The sequence below is a fragment of the Galendromus occidentalis genome, unplaced genomic scaffold (assembly GCF_000255335.2).
Source record: "Galendromus occidentalis unplaced genomic scaffold, Mocc_1.1 scf7180000076951, whole genome shotgun sequence".
Classification (NCBI taxonomy): Eukaryota; Metazoa; Arthropoda; class Arachnida; order Mesostigmata; family Phytoseiidae; genus Galendromus; species Galendromus occidentalis.
The window spans coordinates 183200-200266 of NW_003804940.1; the positions used below are offsets into that span (position 1 = coordinate 183200).

The 17067-nt window shown below is 51.9% G+C and overlaps 2 protein-coding genes across 2 annotated transcripts; one reads left to right on the forward strand and one right to left on the reverse strand.

Moving 5' to 3' along the window:
- Positions 1–2010: 2010 nt before the first annotated feature.
- On the reverse strand, positions 2011–4097 carry Mettl14 (methyltransferase like 14). The gene is made up of 7 exons (XM_003740483.1): positions 3877–4097; positions 3576–3666; positions 3306–3475; positions 2948–3195; positions 2714–2825; positions 2360–2612; positions 2011–2237 (listed from the first exon to the last, which is right to left on the reverse strand). Exons 1-7 carry the CDS (start codon positions 4015–4017, stop codon positions 2011–2013), a joined length of 1242 nt encoding a protein of 413 aa, XP_003740531.1. The 5' UTR covers positions 4018–4097.
- Positions 4098–4598: 501 nt separating this feature from the next.
- On the forward strand, positions 4599–6412 carry LOC100900195 (uncharacterized). Its single transcript, XM_018638385.2, has 5 exons — positions 4599–4749; positions 4946–5061; positions 5293–5446; positions 5558–5763; positions 6010–6412. The coding sequence occupies exons 2-5, from the start codon at positions 4966–4968 to the stop codon at positions 6226–6228; spliced, it is 675 nt and encodes a 224-aa protein (XP_018493901.2). The 5' UTR covers positions 4599–4749; positions 4946–4965; the 3' UTR covers positions 6229–6412.
- The last annotated feature ends 10655 nt before the right edge of the window (positions 6413–17067 follow it).

The following is a 17067-nucleotide window of genomic DNA, read 5'->3' on the forward strand; positions in this document are numbered from 1 at the left end:
GAAGCGATCACTGAAACCGACTGTCCTCCAATCTGGTTATCGAATCATTCCGCAATATTTTCCAGAGCATTTTCCCGCCCTCGATGCTTCAGATCCACGACAGAATCGAGCCTAAGGGTCGATGGAATAGATTTCCAGGATTTACTTGGTCCTCGTGTCCGATCCGCCCGATGTTTTTCCGCAGCGCGATTTACGCAGGACGGCGTTAGTCAAACGAATTGAGGCTTCACAAGTTTTTCAAGGATTACGTCAGGTGACCGCAGTCAATGATTTGCGATTCTGACCGACTTCCGCCCGAATCGCTGCCGCTAATGATGACGAATAAGAGCATCGAAAAATCTTATGGGGACGATGAGACCGACATGAGAGTCATAGCAGTCCCACTTCGATATCAGATGATCGATTACGACAGGAGGACGAGGAATCTTACCGCAGTGAGATCCGGCGAAACTTACGCGGGCCTGTGCTCGGACCGATACCGTCATCGCACCAAAACCCCGAATTCCACACAACGGAGCCGGTGCTTGCGCCCTCTCTTGATTCAGGGCCACCTGGTGGCTAACTGAGTGATCTCCGTCCAACACAGCGCGAGCAATTTAGTTCTCTCGATAGAACACGTGTCGAAGGCCACGAGTACAGAAGCTTTCCGCTGAAATGACCGATCGCGTGGCTTAGCCGCACCTCCACTGTTTTTCGACGGGCGCTTCCGTTCCATGAATCTTTCTGTCAGATTTGAAAGCGGTATTCGGAAGTTGAGAAATCTGCCTCGGTATGAAGTTCCCTGAAATCCCTCGCGTCGAGCTTCGCCTGATAAAGGAAGCATCTGGACGTGTTCAAGGATTAAAGCATCTGTTTTTATCAGCCACGGTCCTCTCGGTTCGCATTCCGTGTGATTGCGTTCGGATGACGCGCGTGGCTCACAGCGGCGTGACTCGTCGGTTCATTGATACTTTATTAAGCATTAAATAACAGGATTATCGCTCGAATATTTCCGTCTTCACCGCGCGGTCCCAGCCCCGATTCGTAATAGTACGGAACAGCTACATCGATCCTATGAACTCCACGAAACGATCTGAGGAGAATCGAGCTCACGACAAGAGGAGAAACCCTGCTCCCCGATCCGAGACGGCTCTAATCATCCAAGAGGCTCGAACTGAAATTGCCGGGAAATTGTCGTTGTCGAGAACGTGTATGAGCATGAGTCCCTACCGGTGTATCGAAGCTCATATTCAGCCCCCATTAGTTCTCTCATGATCGGGACTAGCTCTGGCGCTAGTCGACGCTTCGCGCGGCATGAGATCGGCCTCCGATAGGATGGGAGGCCCTTCGAAGGCATCCGGTGGGTAGACCCGCGGGGCACACGTGGAAAATTTCCGACCCGATGTCGTGAACGTCTCGAGAGCCTCAACTGTTTGAAAAGAAGCAGGGAAGCTCGTAGCAGTCGTGTCTCCGAGTCGTGGAGTTCGCCCAAAGGGATCCGTCTGTAGGCCGGGGTGAACACAATGTGTGCAATTCTTGCGGTCGATAGCAGCAGTCTTGCTTATGGGAATTCGGGCTGTAATTCATATTGTATGTGGCTTGAGAAGCTCATGTCGCGGGAACCTGAGCACGACATGAGATTCTCCACATATATACATTCATAAACCGATGTATGTATCTCGGAATGCTATCTTTTTGCCCAGAGGAGCTCCCGCATGGTCTCCTTCGTTTGACAACTCGGGGAGATCGATTCGCGAATGTAGAGGAACAATTCCAAAACATTTTTATTGTCTCGTTCATATTCCGTCGCAGCACACAAGTGGACTCCCCTCGGTAGGTAGGATATACGTATGATAGCGGACTCGAATGTTCCGGGTACGCCTTTTTCGTCATATGTAATCACAGGTCAATTTCCTTTTTATACAGTGTGTACAAGCTACTATGTCATCAGCGGGCAGTGTCGAAACCTTAGAAATCACATTCAAGTCCTGAAGTTTGAATACCACGACCGAATCGCGAGAACGATTCTACTCAGGTTGATGGTCTGCCAGTGCCGATCCGGCCCCTTCCAGCTCCGCGACCGCGGCCCCGGCTTGCACCGCCGAGATTGGCTTTCGGAGGCGGCGATTTCGGACGGAGAGCTTCGATGCGCTCAGTGCAGCCAGTGAGGTATTCATTCGGTGATTTATTGAAGTACGAATTGTAAGCTTCGCTGCTGAAGTTCGAGTTCATCAGTTCCGGCCCTACTGTCAGCCACCCTATGAATCAAATGAAAAAAATCAGTGAGCGGCGATAGACTTCTCTGTTTCGTTTCGAACCGAAGCTCTCGAACCGGGAACGGCATGAAGGTATGTCTCGGCATGGCGAACGAGCAGCTCACCCGGTCTGATGGCCTTATCCTTTCCGAAGAGATGGAGCCGTCGACGTCCGAGACAGAAATGTTCTATGATGTGGAATATTTCCTCCGGTTTCTCCATCTTGCCGAATTGGGGCTCTTCGGATATTATCAAATCAATATCAACGTTCGCATGAATGAAATCGCCATCGGTGGATCGTCTGACGGTGCCCTTGATGCCCATCAGACAGTGCTCCTTCGTCCGTTGGAACACTGCACGGGGCTCGACATTTTTCACCTGAGTCGCGAAAATCCACAAGGTCAGACGAGACTATCACAACTCTTCTCGGCACGTATAGGTTGAAGGAGGGTGATTTACCGCGTTATTTGAAGACCAACCTTGGACGGGTCATCTATGTTTGTCTTGATCCAGCAGATGTCTTCACACCTGCGGAAACCCCATTTGCGGAGACATTGGCGTCCGAGATCCAAACCATCGGATGAGCCACACCTGAAACCAACACACGAATTCAGAGAATATCAACAGCTGAGCAGTTAGAGCATTTCTGCCGGATGCGATTCTCGCGGTGTCTGGCTCCGGATCATGATCGTAAATGGAGAGCAAAAACTCACCATAGGAAAACGAAGGATCTTGGCGCCGCTATCTCTTCGATTTCGAGTTTCATGATTTCTTCCCAAGCCCAGAACCTTGAGCTTGTCACCCCACAGGATCGTTGGTATTCCTCCAGAGGAGGCTCGATTAGAACAACGTCGAACTTCGAGTTCAAGTCCCGAAGATTATACTGCATCAAGTCGCACTTCAAGTACATCGGAGGCTTGGCAGTTTCTCGGATCAGCTCGTCCTTCAGCCTGATGAGTTCCTATAAGATGCAAGAAGCCTGCTTGGGCACCCACTACGAAGAGCTTCGAAGACCGGCTCTACATACAGTGTAGAAGGCGATCAGGACTCTCATCCAAGTCAGCAACTGACCTTTAGTTTAGGATACTCCTCGAATCTGTCTTGGATGCCAACATCGCGTATGAAGTTCTGGGGTCGTTGTCCTGTGTCCACGAAATGCTGGCAATAGTCGTTGTGAGGGTTCGCGGACTGGGTCCCTTTCAGGAAGGTCGACGAATCTCGATACGCCATGACCTCGTCTCCTATGGAGCAATACGGAGGTTCAGGACACCATACGGAGCTGGGATGCGGCAAAAAACACGAATCCATCAAACTTCAAGGGGAGTCTCTGTTGCCACTCACCGGCCTGCGAGGTGCTCGGGGCTTCCTCATTCTGTTGATCCTTGTTCCCTGTGATCGTACCAGTACTCTTACGGTTCGGAGGTCGGTTGAACTGGAAAAAATGTGACCTTGTGTAGAACAGGATTCCACAAGGATGGATTGCCACGTCTTTCTGACCGGGAGGATCCCGAAGAGGAGGATTGATGTAGGACACCAAAGAAACTCCGAATTGGTGAACTCCTTCGTGACAAAAGACTCTCGGAGTACGGAGATATGAGACCACTTTTCTGGAAACCGTCGACTAGAACGACATTGAACTCACCTCGCTCGCTTTAGGTGTCGAATCCTGCTCGTTGCCCAAGAGCAAACCGAGATTTTCGGCGCAGCCGGCTCCCAACTGCTGTGCGAGAAGTTCTCTGCGTTTCGCGCTCTTCGCTTTCAAAGTTCGTCGTATTGATGACATATTATTCACCGAAGCATGGTATCTTCAGAAGTTCCACGGAAGTCTCTCAAGTCGTCAGGAAAGGCCAGCAACAGGGTTCTGAACCCGACATAGATCGAACACAGGCGAGAGGAGTGAGAGGGAGAGCCGTCAAAAAGAGTCGCAATGTTGTTATTTACTGTTTGTCAAATGATGGAGTGATCTCGCCACAACCGGGCTCCTCCACGAGAGGCACGCGACGACTCGCAACTTCTCCATGCCGGGTTGAATCGATTTCGCCCCTCGCAAGTTGAGATCCGAGAAGAAGCTTCTGATTGAATTGTGCTTGCAGGTGATTCCTCAACATGAGTGCTAGATCACTCTGAGCCTTCTGCTCCTGATCAGACAGACAGGCAAGACGGGCCGAGCTAGTATGGCCATTGTCGAGATTGAGCTGGCTCCTCTGTATTCTGTATGCATCAAGATCTCAAGTCGACCCAACAACTCGCGGGTAATGTCGGGGCCGAGAGCCGCCCGGAGATGATCGAGGAGCCCGATCATCCTGATCTTGATGATGTCAAATGCCAAGTCCTTTGTAGCAGACGACAGCCGAACCGATCGAGCTGGACAGCAGCCTAGGACTGAGCCAAACGTTCGAAATTTCGAGGATCGAATTTATCGAGCGCTTGAACACCCGAAACATCCTGCTTGGCTAGTGGACCGTTCTCGGGAAGTTCCCGCCAGCTGAGACCTCCTGTTGCTACGATTGTGGCGGTGAGTTGAATATTCGCCTGTCCTCAGAGCGCGGCCATCAACGAGCGCTCGGAAATCTGTCGGTTCTCGTCAGTTCTTTAGCTCATAATAGTTCTTCTTTCTTTTTTCGCCTAGAATTATAATCGTCCTTCACTCCGAAGCGCTGTTGGTCACCAAGATTTTCTTCACCGTCTTATCCTCAGGAGATTCATTTCAGGACTCATTGCGGAACTCATCATGTCTGAGTACTGGGTCGCGACCCCCAAACGATACTGTGATTTTTGCAAGTGCTATATCAGCGATGACAAGACCGTTGTGCAGGTTCATGAACAGGTGCGTTGGAGACATTCAGTCTTAGCGTGTTTGATCCGGGTGAATCATGCATGCGAATAGCAGAATTTCGTTATCGAACTGGGGCTGTAGTCCACATGGGATACTCCTGGCTGTGAGAACTATTCCTTACGAGGAGTTCAAGCTCCCAGGGCTCAGGTTCGCTCCGGATGGGACCTAAGCTCCGGACGACTCGGGGGTAGGATTGCTGATCCGAACATTGCTTGATTGCAGGGAAAAAGGCACAAGGAGAATGTTGCGAAGCGATTGGCAGACACAGCCAAGAAAGGCTCGAAGATGCACGCCGAGCGAACTGCCTACGACGAGCAGATGGCTGCGATCGAACGGGCAGCCCTCAAAGCGATCGCGAAGGACGGATCGGCGATTGGTAATCTGTCGACAGAATATCCCTGGATCCCAGACTGTCGAATACGAGTATACCTGTATTTACTCCTGGCTCGAGGAGGCGCTAACGTAGGACATGGTCACGTCGTTGCAGGGCTTCAAGACCAGCGCGAGTACGGCCGGATCATGAAGCGTCAAGACGAAGAACGAGCTCTAGCCCAGCTGAATCAGCCCGAATCCTCTGAGAGCTCGTATGCAGAAGTGAATCCATACGCGAATATAAAAACACCGGATGAAACTAAAGGTGTCGCCGGTGGTTGGGTCACCGTTTCCGTCAGAGAAGTCCCGCTCAAGGAAGAGGTGAGAAATTACGTCGAGCTTTTTCGTTTGGGCTGAACTCCATAAATCGCGAAGGAGAACACCCTCGGTCGTACGGAACTCTGCTTAGTCTCGGGCAAGGTCATAAGAGGTGTTTGTGCTCCGCCCATCGGAGAACATATTTCCTTCTGTCTCGATTTCTTGAAGCTTCTCTCTTCGATGTACCGCTCTCATCGAAGGAATCAAAGTTCCTCGAGCATCGAACTCAGAACACTTTGAATCTTCCAGAAAACAGAAGCGGAAGGAGTCGACCTGAAGCCCGATGTAGAAGATATTCCTCTGCCTCCTCCGGTCAAGGTGAAGAAGAGCAGATTCGGTGTGAAAGAAGTCACCCTTGATGAGGGTGAGAGCTCCGTTGACGTCAAGGACTCTGACGTCAAGAAAGCTTTTGGGAGCTTCAAACGGAAAGCGAACCGCGGCAACATGCGACAACGCACTGACGATTGACTTGAAGACTGTTGAGACTTTCAACAGGGTACCCTGATTATGTTCGAGTCGAGACGTGATTCTAGGAACAAGAAGATTAACTGTAAACTGACGGACACTGTAAATTAGACTCAGGTTGTGCCAATGTACAAATGTGAAAAGAAACCTAGAATCCTGTGGAGAAATCATCCGATACCACTCACTAGTCTCTGTCCCCATCTTTTCTTTCGGAGTTTGATCGGATTGAGGCAGAAGCCCGATGCGGAGGCTCCTCGTCACCATGATTACGAGGAGATTCATCGCTGAGGGTAGGCACCTTTTACAAGAGAGCTTCATCGCTTATCGCAAATAAATGTCGAAGCGACACAGGGAAGGGGAACCCCTGAGGTCCTCCGGTACTGAAATAGAACGCATGGAAGTATGAAACAGCTAGACCCAGTTGACACTCGGAGCTTCCCTGCAGGCAGAGATTCCCTTTAGCGATCCATTCAGAGTCCGCTGAGGGAATCAGGCGAAAGGGTGAAGTGATTGACCTGGATATCTATGGGCTCTAGTCAAGAGTCGAGGGGAACAGTCACGCTGGAGAACAGTCCGCGGAACATAGTCGGACGCGAGGAATTTAGGAATGCCTCGTGGAAAGGAGGAATCAATCTCCCTCAAGGGGTGAGCTCTGCAAGGTTTTTGAGGAGTACGCAAATACTTCCCATACGAGCTCCGGTGCCGACCTGATCGCTCGAAACAAAACGTTTCTATAGTAGTGGTTCTGCTTCGCGAAAGTTCAAATGTCTCCGGACATCTGTCGAGACAGTTCCATGATGAGCCCTGAATTTATACGTGAATCCGAGGAATAAGAGCTTGCTGATTTATCTATGCACTTCGCTTGACCGGTCGCCGGTCAAATGCCCGTGATATCAGCTCTGACGTTTCGGTTGTTCGAGAGAGCCCGTGATTGCGGGAGGAGTTCACCTGACACGCTCTCGAGAAACGCAGCCGATGTTCAGGTTCCCCGCCGGAAAATTAATCCCTTTTTTTGCGGGTGTATTTTTATTTTCCATCCAGAGATTCTCATCACTAGGAGCTGTCTCCCTCCGCGTCGTCGTCGTCGTCTATCAAACTTCTTGAAGATCCGAGTTAGATGATGTCGCACTGTAGAGAACTTGCTCCACCAAGTAGAGCGATTAAGAGGAAGGGCACGAGAAACCCCCGGTCTGGTCGAGACGAAAATGTGGTCGAGCAAATCACTTGCAATCAGTCAGCAGCGATCGTTTTGCGAGTTTCGCCTTTCTTCGGCTGGGGTGACAGGATGAAGATGAGCCGCAAGCCCAGTCTATGTCTAGAAACCGTATAAGGGGCCACGGAGGAAAGTACGTAAAGTGAAGTACATCAAGGAACTCGCGGAGCCGTGATCAGGAGTGGCGTATCGTGGTCCGGTATGTTAAGGGTGGAGCAGCTTCGTCAAACCAGAAAGTCGAAGCTGCGAAACCTGGGTCGCCCCACAGCGCTCCAGATTTCATCAAAGATCAGCGGCATCATCTTCTCCACTCTCCCATCAGGAAATTCTGTTTCTGTCCGATTTCACTTCCAGCGTGGTTCTTCCAAGTGAATTTGACATCCGTAAGCTCCCGCCACTAATGCTTCTCGATCAAGAAAATCGGATTCCAGTCGGGAAGTGAGTGTTTTTCCTTTCCCTCTCCGGTGTGAGTGTTGTGTGTTGCTTGTGAGTGTGTTTGTATGTGTACCACCACCACCGAGCCGCCGTGGTGTGTCTGTCTGTAGCGCCGCCTCGTTTTCTCTCTGTGTGCAAGTGTGGCTGCGCGAACCGCGCGCGCGTGTGTGTGTGCGCGTCGTCTGTGCGTCGGAGTTGTATGTGTGCGTCTGCGCGTCAGTATGTGTGCCGTCTACGTTGGTCTGTCGGTGGGTCTGAGTGCCCGCCTGGCTGCCTGCTGCTGCTACTACTGCTTGCCCGACTGCGTGAGCGAGTAGTGTCTGTATGAGTGTGCGGTCGGTCGTGTGGTGCTGCTGATGTCGATGCTGCTGCTGTTGCTGGTACTGGAGTGTGTGTGAGGAGTGAAGCGAGCGTCAATTAAAAGCATACGACGAGCGGAGGATTGTCTGTCTGGCTCGTTCTTTCTCCGAAATCGTCTTGACGTCGACGTTCCCGTCGACACGAGCGACCGACCGACTGACTGACTGGGTGCTTGAACGATCGGATGTCCACGGCAGCTCACTAGACGGCGGATCGACCGACCGACCGACCGACAGTCTGAGTGAGCGAGCGAGCGACCCACCACCGGCCTACCACCCGCCCGCCTGCTTGCCTGCCCGCCCGCCTGCCTGGTCTAACGTCGACCCGGTCGATCGAACGTCTCTGACCGACCGATTGCCCATCTCTGTCGGCCGGCCCATCTCTGGCTGCTGTGTGCCTTCCTGCTCACTCAGTCGCTCACTTACCCACTCACTCCTCGGCATCTTTGTGGACACAGAAAAGCAGCAGCTTGGCAGATCCGGCGAGTGGAGAACCAGAGTTGTGTCAGAGAGCCACCTCCGGCTCGCTGTCGTTCGTGGTGACAGTGTGTAGTTGCGGTGGCGGCGACGGCAACGACCACAACAACTTGAAAAAAATAACAGAAACAAATAGAACAGCAGAACTACTATCGACGACTAGGAGGAGGCACTTCCGATGGTGTTACAGGCAGAGAAAGAGGATCCGACGATGGTCATCCACGACAACAACTTCTAGTGGTGGTGCTTTCACCGCACTGCAACAGCAGCGGCGGCAACTACTGTTGTGATCGTTGTTGTTGCTGCTGCTGTTGTTGTTCTTCTCCCCATCATCGTCATCATCGTCGTCGTCGCCTTCTTTATTCTTGATCATCTTCTCTCGGTTTTGTTCGTCGTGGTGTTGGTGCTGCCGCCGGTCCCGGTCGTCGTGAAGGTGTCAGTGTCGTTCTCATCGGTGCCGCAGTCCTCGTCGTCGTCTTCTAGTAGTCGTCGCTGCTGCTGCCGCCGCCGTCGTTGTCCTCAGACAGTGCTGCTAAGGTTGCCATCGTTTCTACATCATCACCTCCATCATCACTGGTAGGAGTAAAAAGGAGAAAGTTACTCGCGAAGTGTGCAGCTCCTGTTCTGTGTCCGTCGTCGCATCTACTGCACCACCGGAGCGAGAGTGACAAAAAGTCGACGACGACGACAACGACGACGAACAAGCCAAAAGCAGATCCGCGCCGTGCCGGGCGAAACGATGGCGGTTCCGAGACCGCGCTCATTTCACGGAACGCAAGACGTTCCTTCCGGACCCCAGACGACGGTGACGATGTTAATCATCGATTAGAACAAAGCGATAGGCTCAACGTTGTGGAAAAGTGCAAGAGAGTTACTCCACAGATTCGGACCCCGAGGAGCGCAGACCGATTGTTTCCCAGAACAGCTACGAGGTGAGTCCTTTTTCCCTCATCATGCGGACGGTGCCGTGCTAGTGGTCACTGTTAGGCAACACTTTCGGCGTGACGCGACTTTCCTCCTGGACAACTAGTGGACGCTCTTGCCGACTCCGTGCGTGGAGAAGCGAGACGATTCTTAGGTGAAGCGTTACGCCGGTCGGCTTCCACTCCGCCGGCTGTATGAGGGTGATTTTTTATCATCGAGCATCTCGAATACTATTCGACTGTCGACTCGGGCTCGCTTCGGACGCAAGCGGGATCCCGCGCTTTCCCCCGCCCGTGGGCATTTCGTTTAGGAGGAGGATAACAGACATGACAGCGAGCCAACAAATAAGCTTTATCGAATTTCGGTGCATCGTTTCCGGATAACTCCGAAACGGGGACAATTACCAACACCCATTCGAAGGGATTCACTAGAATCCACGCTTGTAGGATGAGGTCAAGCCTATTCATTGAGTCGTCGTTGCCGTCATCCGTCACTTGTTATTATCAGTTCAAGCCCATTTGCTGAGAATGATGGTAACATGAAGACATCAGAATGAGACAGCTCGCGTCAGTTGACATCTGTCCAGCGCTCGGCTTCGCGGTAAGCTTTCGCGGATCCGTCTCGATCGGTTCTGCGTCACCCGCGCGTCCGAACTCGGTTCCCGACTCCGGATTGCAGTCTTTCGGGGCTTGAAGCCCAAATTTTCCATTGAACGGAACGATGAGATCCCTAAGAACGAGCGTCGGCCCCGATCTGAGAGTTGAGTGATCGGGATTTCGAAGAAAATCCCTATCGGCTGTGATCCTTCGGAAAATGATCTGGTGATATAATATCCCGAAGGAGGCGGTGTATCGTGTTGGAATCCGGTCTTCGAGATCTTTGCAAATGCCGTGACTGACAAGAGCGACTCATTCGAGATCCCCCGGCTCGCTCCGGGACTATGAACCGTTGACGTCGGCACGACCGGGGGAACATTCATGAACTTTCCTAAGAACTTGGAGAAGACTTGTTCTTCATGAAGACCCTGCCGGGATCATGCGCTGAAGGCCGCTATGCGATCGGATAATGAGCCGAGACTCGGGCTTGGATGTCGGCATGGTGGCACGGAGGATGACAAATTCGTCCCCGCGGCAGAGAATCGATCCGATCCACAGAATTCGAGTCGGTGTTTCTTCTTCTCCGACGAAGAGGCTCTCTATCGTCGATCGCTCGGGAAGATTCCGGAACTTGGAGCGTGAAAATTTCCGGTGATCGGTACTGACTGATCGATGGTTGCCCGATTGAATCGATAGCGACCGGAGAGGAGAAGCCGTATCAATACGATTAGTTATTTATTATTTTGGGCAGCCTTGATGTCAGCAGCGGGGCGGCGGCAGCAGCTGGAAAATAATTCTCTGCGGGAATATTCGCAGTCATTGTTTATGGTGAGTTTTCCCACTGCAGGCTCGTTCAACGAGACAGCGATGCGAATCGGCCACTAATGAGATTCGGTTCATGAAGTCATCCGACAGGAGTAATTGTGGAGGCGCGAGCCCTGCACGCGTCCCGAGTCGGCCCACAGAAGAGTGTCTTGGCGTCCTGCCGTCCTCGGCTTCGATTTCGTGGAGATACGTTTTCGGTCTATCCGAAAGTCATTGGAGTCGAAGCTTGGGTGTATGCGGAATTCGTTCCTGTTCACGCTGCGGTTGAAGGTCACAGGCGCGTAATACTCGATACGTTGCCTAGAAAATAAGCTGCGTCGCCGTTGTTGGGCGGCTGTCTCGCAAACGAGCAGGCGAGTCGATCTGGGTCAGTCAATCCATACAATAATATTGCATCAGAATAAATTTTGCATCGTATTTTGCTAAAGACTTCCTCAGTCTAACAACTGAATTCATGAATGCGTAACCCTACGAACCCGAGGCGTTCGATGATGAAAAAGCGGAATGCCCATACGCTCAGCTGGCGTGGCGACCGGTCTGAATTCCGAGTTTGTTTGAATGCCTCGGCGGGTCGATGAGTCGACGTGGAACGAATCGCTCGAGACTCACGTGAACTCGTCATGGGGCAGGTGGGCTCTCCTTCTGGAGGGCTCTCAATGCAGATTTATGCGCGAAAAAAGAGGATGGTTGCGGAGGAGCGGTGACACCGAGCCGTCTTCTTGGCTCGATGCTCGTCGCATCCATGCCCTTGTAGCCACGAATAGAAAAATGAGCGTTTTTCCCCGGGAGAATTCATTCGAGTTGCCACGTGTCGACATACGACGCCCAGATCAGATGGGACTGTGAGCTCAGTATGATCATGGCAAGCGGACGCGGTCTGGCCGAAGATCGCGGACGACGACCAATCCGTCGATCGGTGTGAATACGCGAAGGGCAACGCCTCAAAAAATCGCGTCGATTGCCGCAATAATCGCCGGCAATCGGTGTGAATTATCATCAAGAGCACGTGTCCCATAATCGCTGACAGCTGCGTCAAACGCTGCACAGTAGGAGAGATTACGAGGATTGGTGGACAATGGACGAGTCATAGAATCGATTGCGCAAACATCGTCAGATGTTCATTAAAGAAGCCTCTGATCACTGACGGGAGACGGGATTTCGTGTTTTTCGTGTTGGACATCGTCTGAACGGGACTTTTCCTGGCGATTCGAAATTGCGAAGAGGACTCTCGGGATATTCCCGCCGATCTCAAGGATTAGGAGCCTTCTCACGACCGGAACATCCACCTCGAGGGTAGGAGTGAGTTACACCTGAGACCTTCGGAATCGTTTAAGATTCCGGTGTGGCATCTCAGTTGTTCTCGATGCGCCCGGGCACGGAGCGCGTGACCTCCCGCGTCGATGGGTTCAGACTGACTTCTCGCATGATATACACATTCTGGGAAGACGATTGCGACTTCCTCTATCGACTGCACTACGGTTTTTGATACCGGAGCGGAATTGGCGTATGATACGCAGCATCGTGAATCCTCTTGAGTGTCTCGTTAGTGCCTACTGGAAGAAATCAGCGAGGGCTCCAAAGTGATAGGCTCGACGACATAATTCGTCAATCCCTTTAACTCGCTGATATCGACAAACCGTTCGATTGTGACGCTCGTCACACTTTATCGGATCGCATTCTGAATGCGGTATGACGTATGACCGCATTTTCAATACGAACAAAAACATCATTATCATTCCGATTGGTGGTGTCGTCGACGTCCATGATATCGGCGTTAACGAACCGGAGTCGGGAGCTCAAGAAATCCTTCCAGGGGCCCATGCCTGCCTACCCCGGATTCGGTGATGACACTTGGGAAACGGCGCTATTAGAAACCTCGTCAAAGTGAGAGAGCATTCTGGTTTGCCCTGATACACGTGCCCTCGAGATGAGAGAGAGAGAGTGGAACATTGGATCGATCCGTACCGCAGATCAGCTGCGTCGACTTCGATCTTTATCCGCCACGGACCCCAGAACGCGGTTAAACACTCTCCTGGGGACTATGTTCTGTACACGTTGCAACTCCTGGATGGAAAATTATCCCGGGAGAACATTCTGAGCGGGGAAGTTTCGGGATAGTTTTCAATTTAGTCTCGAACCGAGTCCAGGACATATGTGCGAGTGCGAAAACGCACGGGGAATGTTCCGTGCTCAACCTGACTGACGCAGGGAGCTGCTTCCAGACCGGACGTTTCTCACGGAAAACACTTGACGAGCAATGCCGGAAAGAACAGAACCTTGATTCGTTCGCGGCTACGCCCGCTCATGATCATAAGCGTCGTCGCAATCCTCTGCGTTTCTCGACATCTCCGCCATTATCATGAGCCACGATCGTGGCGGTTGCAGAAGCGCCGTCATGGAGATCGTCTTTCAGACGACTCGAGTCGCATGTGTCTCAACGAGCAGCGGAAAGATCGGAACAGATGGCACCGCGCAAGAGAAAGAGACGCATTTCAATCCAAAATCGAGGAATGCGTCTTCCAGCTGAGACGAGCGCCAACTCTAGACACGAACGAATAAGGCGAGTGACATTTTCTCGTTCGAAAGTCGAAAAGCAGCCATCGGCGTCTAAGAGCAACATCGATGCCGTTTCCGGCAGTGGAGGGGCGAACGGGTATGGATCACTTCCGATTCGCATCCTTCACATGATCAGATGCGAACGAGACACCGCTCTAATCGTTTTGTGAGATTTTGAAGATGGTGACCGTAAGTTCACGGAGAGCTCCGGAATATCGTCAGGCAGATCACATACAGTGAGCTGAAAATCAGGTTCGACCTTCTCGAGTGGATACGGATTTTCGAGCGAGTACAACATGTAATACGCGCGGGAGTCGCGAAGAATGCCCTGTCATTCATCTCGGTCGCTGACTTCCGTCGAATGGGCGCTAAGGGGCTGGTCAACGCGGGCGATCAGGAAAGAAAACATTCGATAAAGCGGAACAATGAGAACAAATGCGTGGCTCGAGGATCTGAGAATCTCTGAAGCGAAGAAATACGCTCTCCAGTAAAAAATTCCCGGGATCAATCCAGACACTGATGTCCCCCTGCCACATTACATCCTGTTATCGTCGCGTGCGAACATCCACTCAGAAGGGAGAATCAAACTCGTTCAGGAACTGTTCTGAAAAGGAGAGGCGTCAGAGTGCCGGACGGTGCAGGCGGCGAACAGTGGAAACTTGACTCCGGTCACAATCCACTCACTCAGTCGAGGTTCCCGCTGCCCGTTCCCGTATTCGATAACACACTTCTTGGAATCATCGGAGTGGTGCGGAATCGATACAACTTTCGATTGATGAACAAAAAAAGCCCCCCAGCGATGATTGGCACAGGACCAATGTTCGCCGAGATGACGACTTCGCTCAAGTGTCGTCTCCTTACTCGGCGTCATGGTGCGCTTTATCAGTACAACAATTTCGAGTGGTCGCGAAGGTGTCGGGATCAACGACATCGCAGGTTTTGCAGTTTTTTCCCCAGACATGCATCTCTCCTGAAATTCCCCGGAAACTACATAGAAATGAATGCAGAAGGACTCCACGAAGCACTCCAAGATTGTGCGTATGGTGAGAGATCAAGAGGTTGAAGTTTTCGAAGAAATACCGAATCGATTGGCTTTGTTCCGCGAAGACAGGGATGGAGTTTTTTCTCGAATCCCGGAGCCTCGAACTGTGTGGGAGCGAACTCCATACTTGCTTGGCCGGTCAATGATCCATTTCCGGTATGCCGAAAACATATCACTCGTACCTAAGAGGATATCGAAGCCAGCGTTCCTGGAAAGGCATCAAATGGACAGCAACGATTGATGGATGTTCTGCGGTGACACAGCGACCGCCAAATCAGGGTACCGAATGGAATGTTTTTCGAGAAGTTCTGGTGACCCAAGAGGCTGACCAAGCCTCTGACAAGCCGACAAACTAAGCGGCTGACAGCACTTTTTTCGAGTGCGAGCGAGCAATCCAGCCAACGATGTCGGCTGTGACGTCAATTGGAGGCTGGAAGAGTCGCATCGACGTCGGAAATTCGCTCCTGATACCGGCGTGCTTCGCGTTGCACTGGAGCGAATTATCGGAACGCTGTTGTTTCTGTTCGGCCGGAATGGCTCAAAGCGAACCAACAGGGACATCGTCTTCCGGAGAATGACCAGGCCTCTTTTTAAAGGGAGCGATATGTCTAAACGGAGCGGATGACCGAAGCCGTAGTGGATGCTTCGTTGCTCCCATGGTCTGTTCATCTGCTACACGGGGCTTTTTCATCCGTGCAGGTGTGCTGTGAAGGTCGACTCGTCCAGTGAATATATTCGTCATTCTCCTCGCGAGCCACCACAAGACAAAGTGCTCGAAACGATGATCATGACGAGCGATTCCGGTTCCCATCAGTGAATGTCCAAACTCCGGGATCAGAGAGCAGTGTCAATTATTGGGACTCGACCACCATAAGGGGTTCCGAGGCTTGTCAAATGTCGTTCTTCGAATAGAATGGCGATTGACAATAGGAACATTAACTCGATTCGAATGCTCGGTACTCGGTACATGGGAATGGGGAAGGAGCTGGACTCGAGATGACTCCTTCAATCGAGATTGAGGCAGGATATACTCGAGGGCATCGGTTGACTGGAATATCTTCTTCCGCGAGTATCATCACCATCATCATCATCTTAGAATGGAGATCCTCGAGGAGTCACCCCGCGGATTCCGGTTGATTCCCCTATTTGAAGGGGGGAATCTCTCTCTCTCTCAAATCGTAAACTCGACCGCCCGCGCTTTTCGAACGCTGAGACGCGATAGAAATTACGTCCGCGGTGCTCCGCTGTTTGAAGGAGCTGATGACGCTATGGGGAGCACCCAAGTGCCTCTAGAGCGTGTTTCCGTCACATCCTCGATCCGAGCATTTCGTTAACCGTCTGATGGGAAACCGGGAAATCCATCTCATGCTCGACTCCTGCATTTCACAAGAATACGGCGAAAAAGCTGCAAAGATTCTCGATGGGGTAGATTCCACCATCCTCCACAGCGGGGAATATGAGCATGACTATGAATTTCCTCGGATCGTATATTTCATACATGTGGACCGAGGCAATTCAACTCGCTTCCAATTGAAGGCCGAGGGACACTGCGATACTCGATCTCCTCAGTCGAAAATGATCCGACATTCAATCTCGGTCAGTCTCTGCGGCTTCAAGACTCCTTCCTGTCACAGGAATGTCTCTAATGTGACGCCTGTACTCCGAATTCCTAACCAAGACCTAAGACTCGAGACCTCCAGGAAGTTCGAAGTGTCGAATCGTAGCTCAAAGATCAACAGTCAAGCTTGGGACAGGATTAAGAGGTTCCCTGCAAGATGCAAGCCGCGGGGGCGTTGTCAAATCAGTCAGAATCAAAAACTCAAGTTCCTCTCCAAAACCCGGCGGCCATGAAGCGAAGACTTTTTCCCTCTCATCAGTGGTTGTTATTTATAGCTCGAGTCCTCGGCAATCCCCTTTGACGGCTTCCGGGAATTCAGCGCTCAGGAAGACCGCCGGGACGGCTGACGGACGACTGGGTCGGGCGGGCGGGCTGGCTGGCGGGCGTGATATGTATGAGTTATCAAGATCAGTTTAAGAGACCCTCGGGGAGGTTCATCTCTGTGCTGCCGAGGAGCTTCTTGCTTTAATGAGATTCCTCGAATGTTGGGCTCGAGTTCCATTCATGAGAAAGTACGAAGTCGACCCCACTTAATGGGAGCAGACGAGCGAGTAAGGCGAGCGGTCGTGCCCTGTACCTAACGATTATAGGAGTGAAGTCGAGAGAGTCTCCCTCGGCAACTCGAGTCGCTACCTGGGGGACGATAGAATATCCGGGTCTTTCGACGCGAGACTCGCGCCCCGAACTTTGATTCATAACTCGCTTTCGGATGAACCCGCTCAAATTATCGGAGGAGCCAGCCGCCGAGTTCGGTTTCCTCGCGTAACGACTCCGATCTGGCTGAGCATCCAGGTGCC

Excerpts from the sequence above, each read along its gene's own strand:
- Mettl14 (XM_003740483.1), bottom strand. The coding sequence starts at position 4,017 with ATGTCATCAATACGACGAACTTTGAAAGCGAAGAGCGCGAAACGCAGA. Across the intron at positions 3,196-3,305 it reads AGGAGTATCCTAAACTAAAG|GAACTCATCAGGCTGAAGGA; the intron begins GTCAGTTGCTGA and ends TGCATCTTATAG. Across the intron at positions 2,238-2,359 it reads GGATAAGGCCATCAGACCGG|GGTGGCTGACAGTAGGGCCG; the intron begins GTGAGCTGCTCG and ends TTTGATTCATAG.
- LOC100900195 (XM_018638385.2), top strand. The coding sequence starts at position 4,966 with ATGTCTGAGTACTGGGTCGCGACCCCCAAACGATACTGTGATTTTTGC. Across the intron at positions 5,062-5,292 it reads TTGTGCAGGTTCATGAACAG|GGAAAAAGGCACAAGGAGAA; the intron begins GTGCGTTGGAGA and ends GCTTGATTGCAG. Across the intron at positions 5,764-6,009 it reads AAGTCCCGCTCAAGGAAGAG|AAAACAGAAGCGGAAGGAGT; the intron begins GTGAGAAATTAC and ends TGAATCTTCCAG.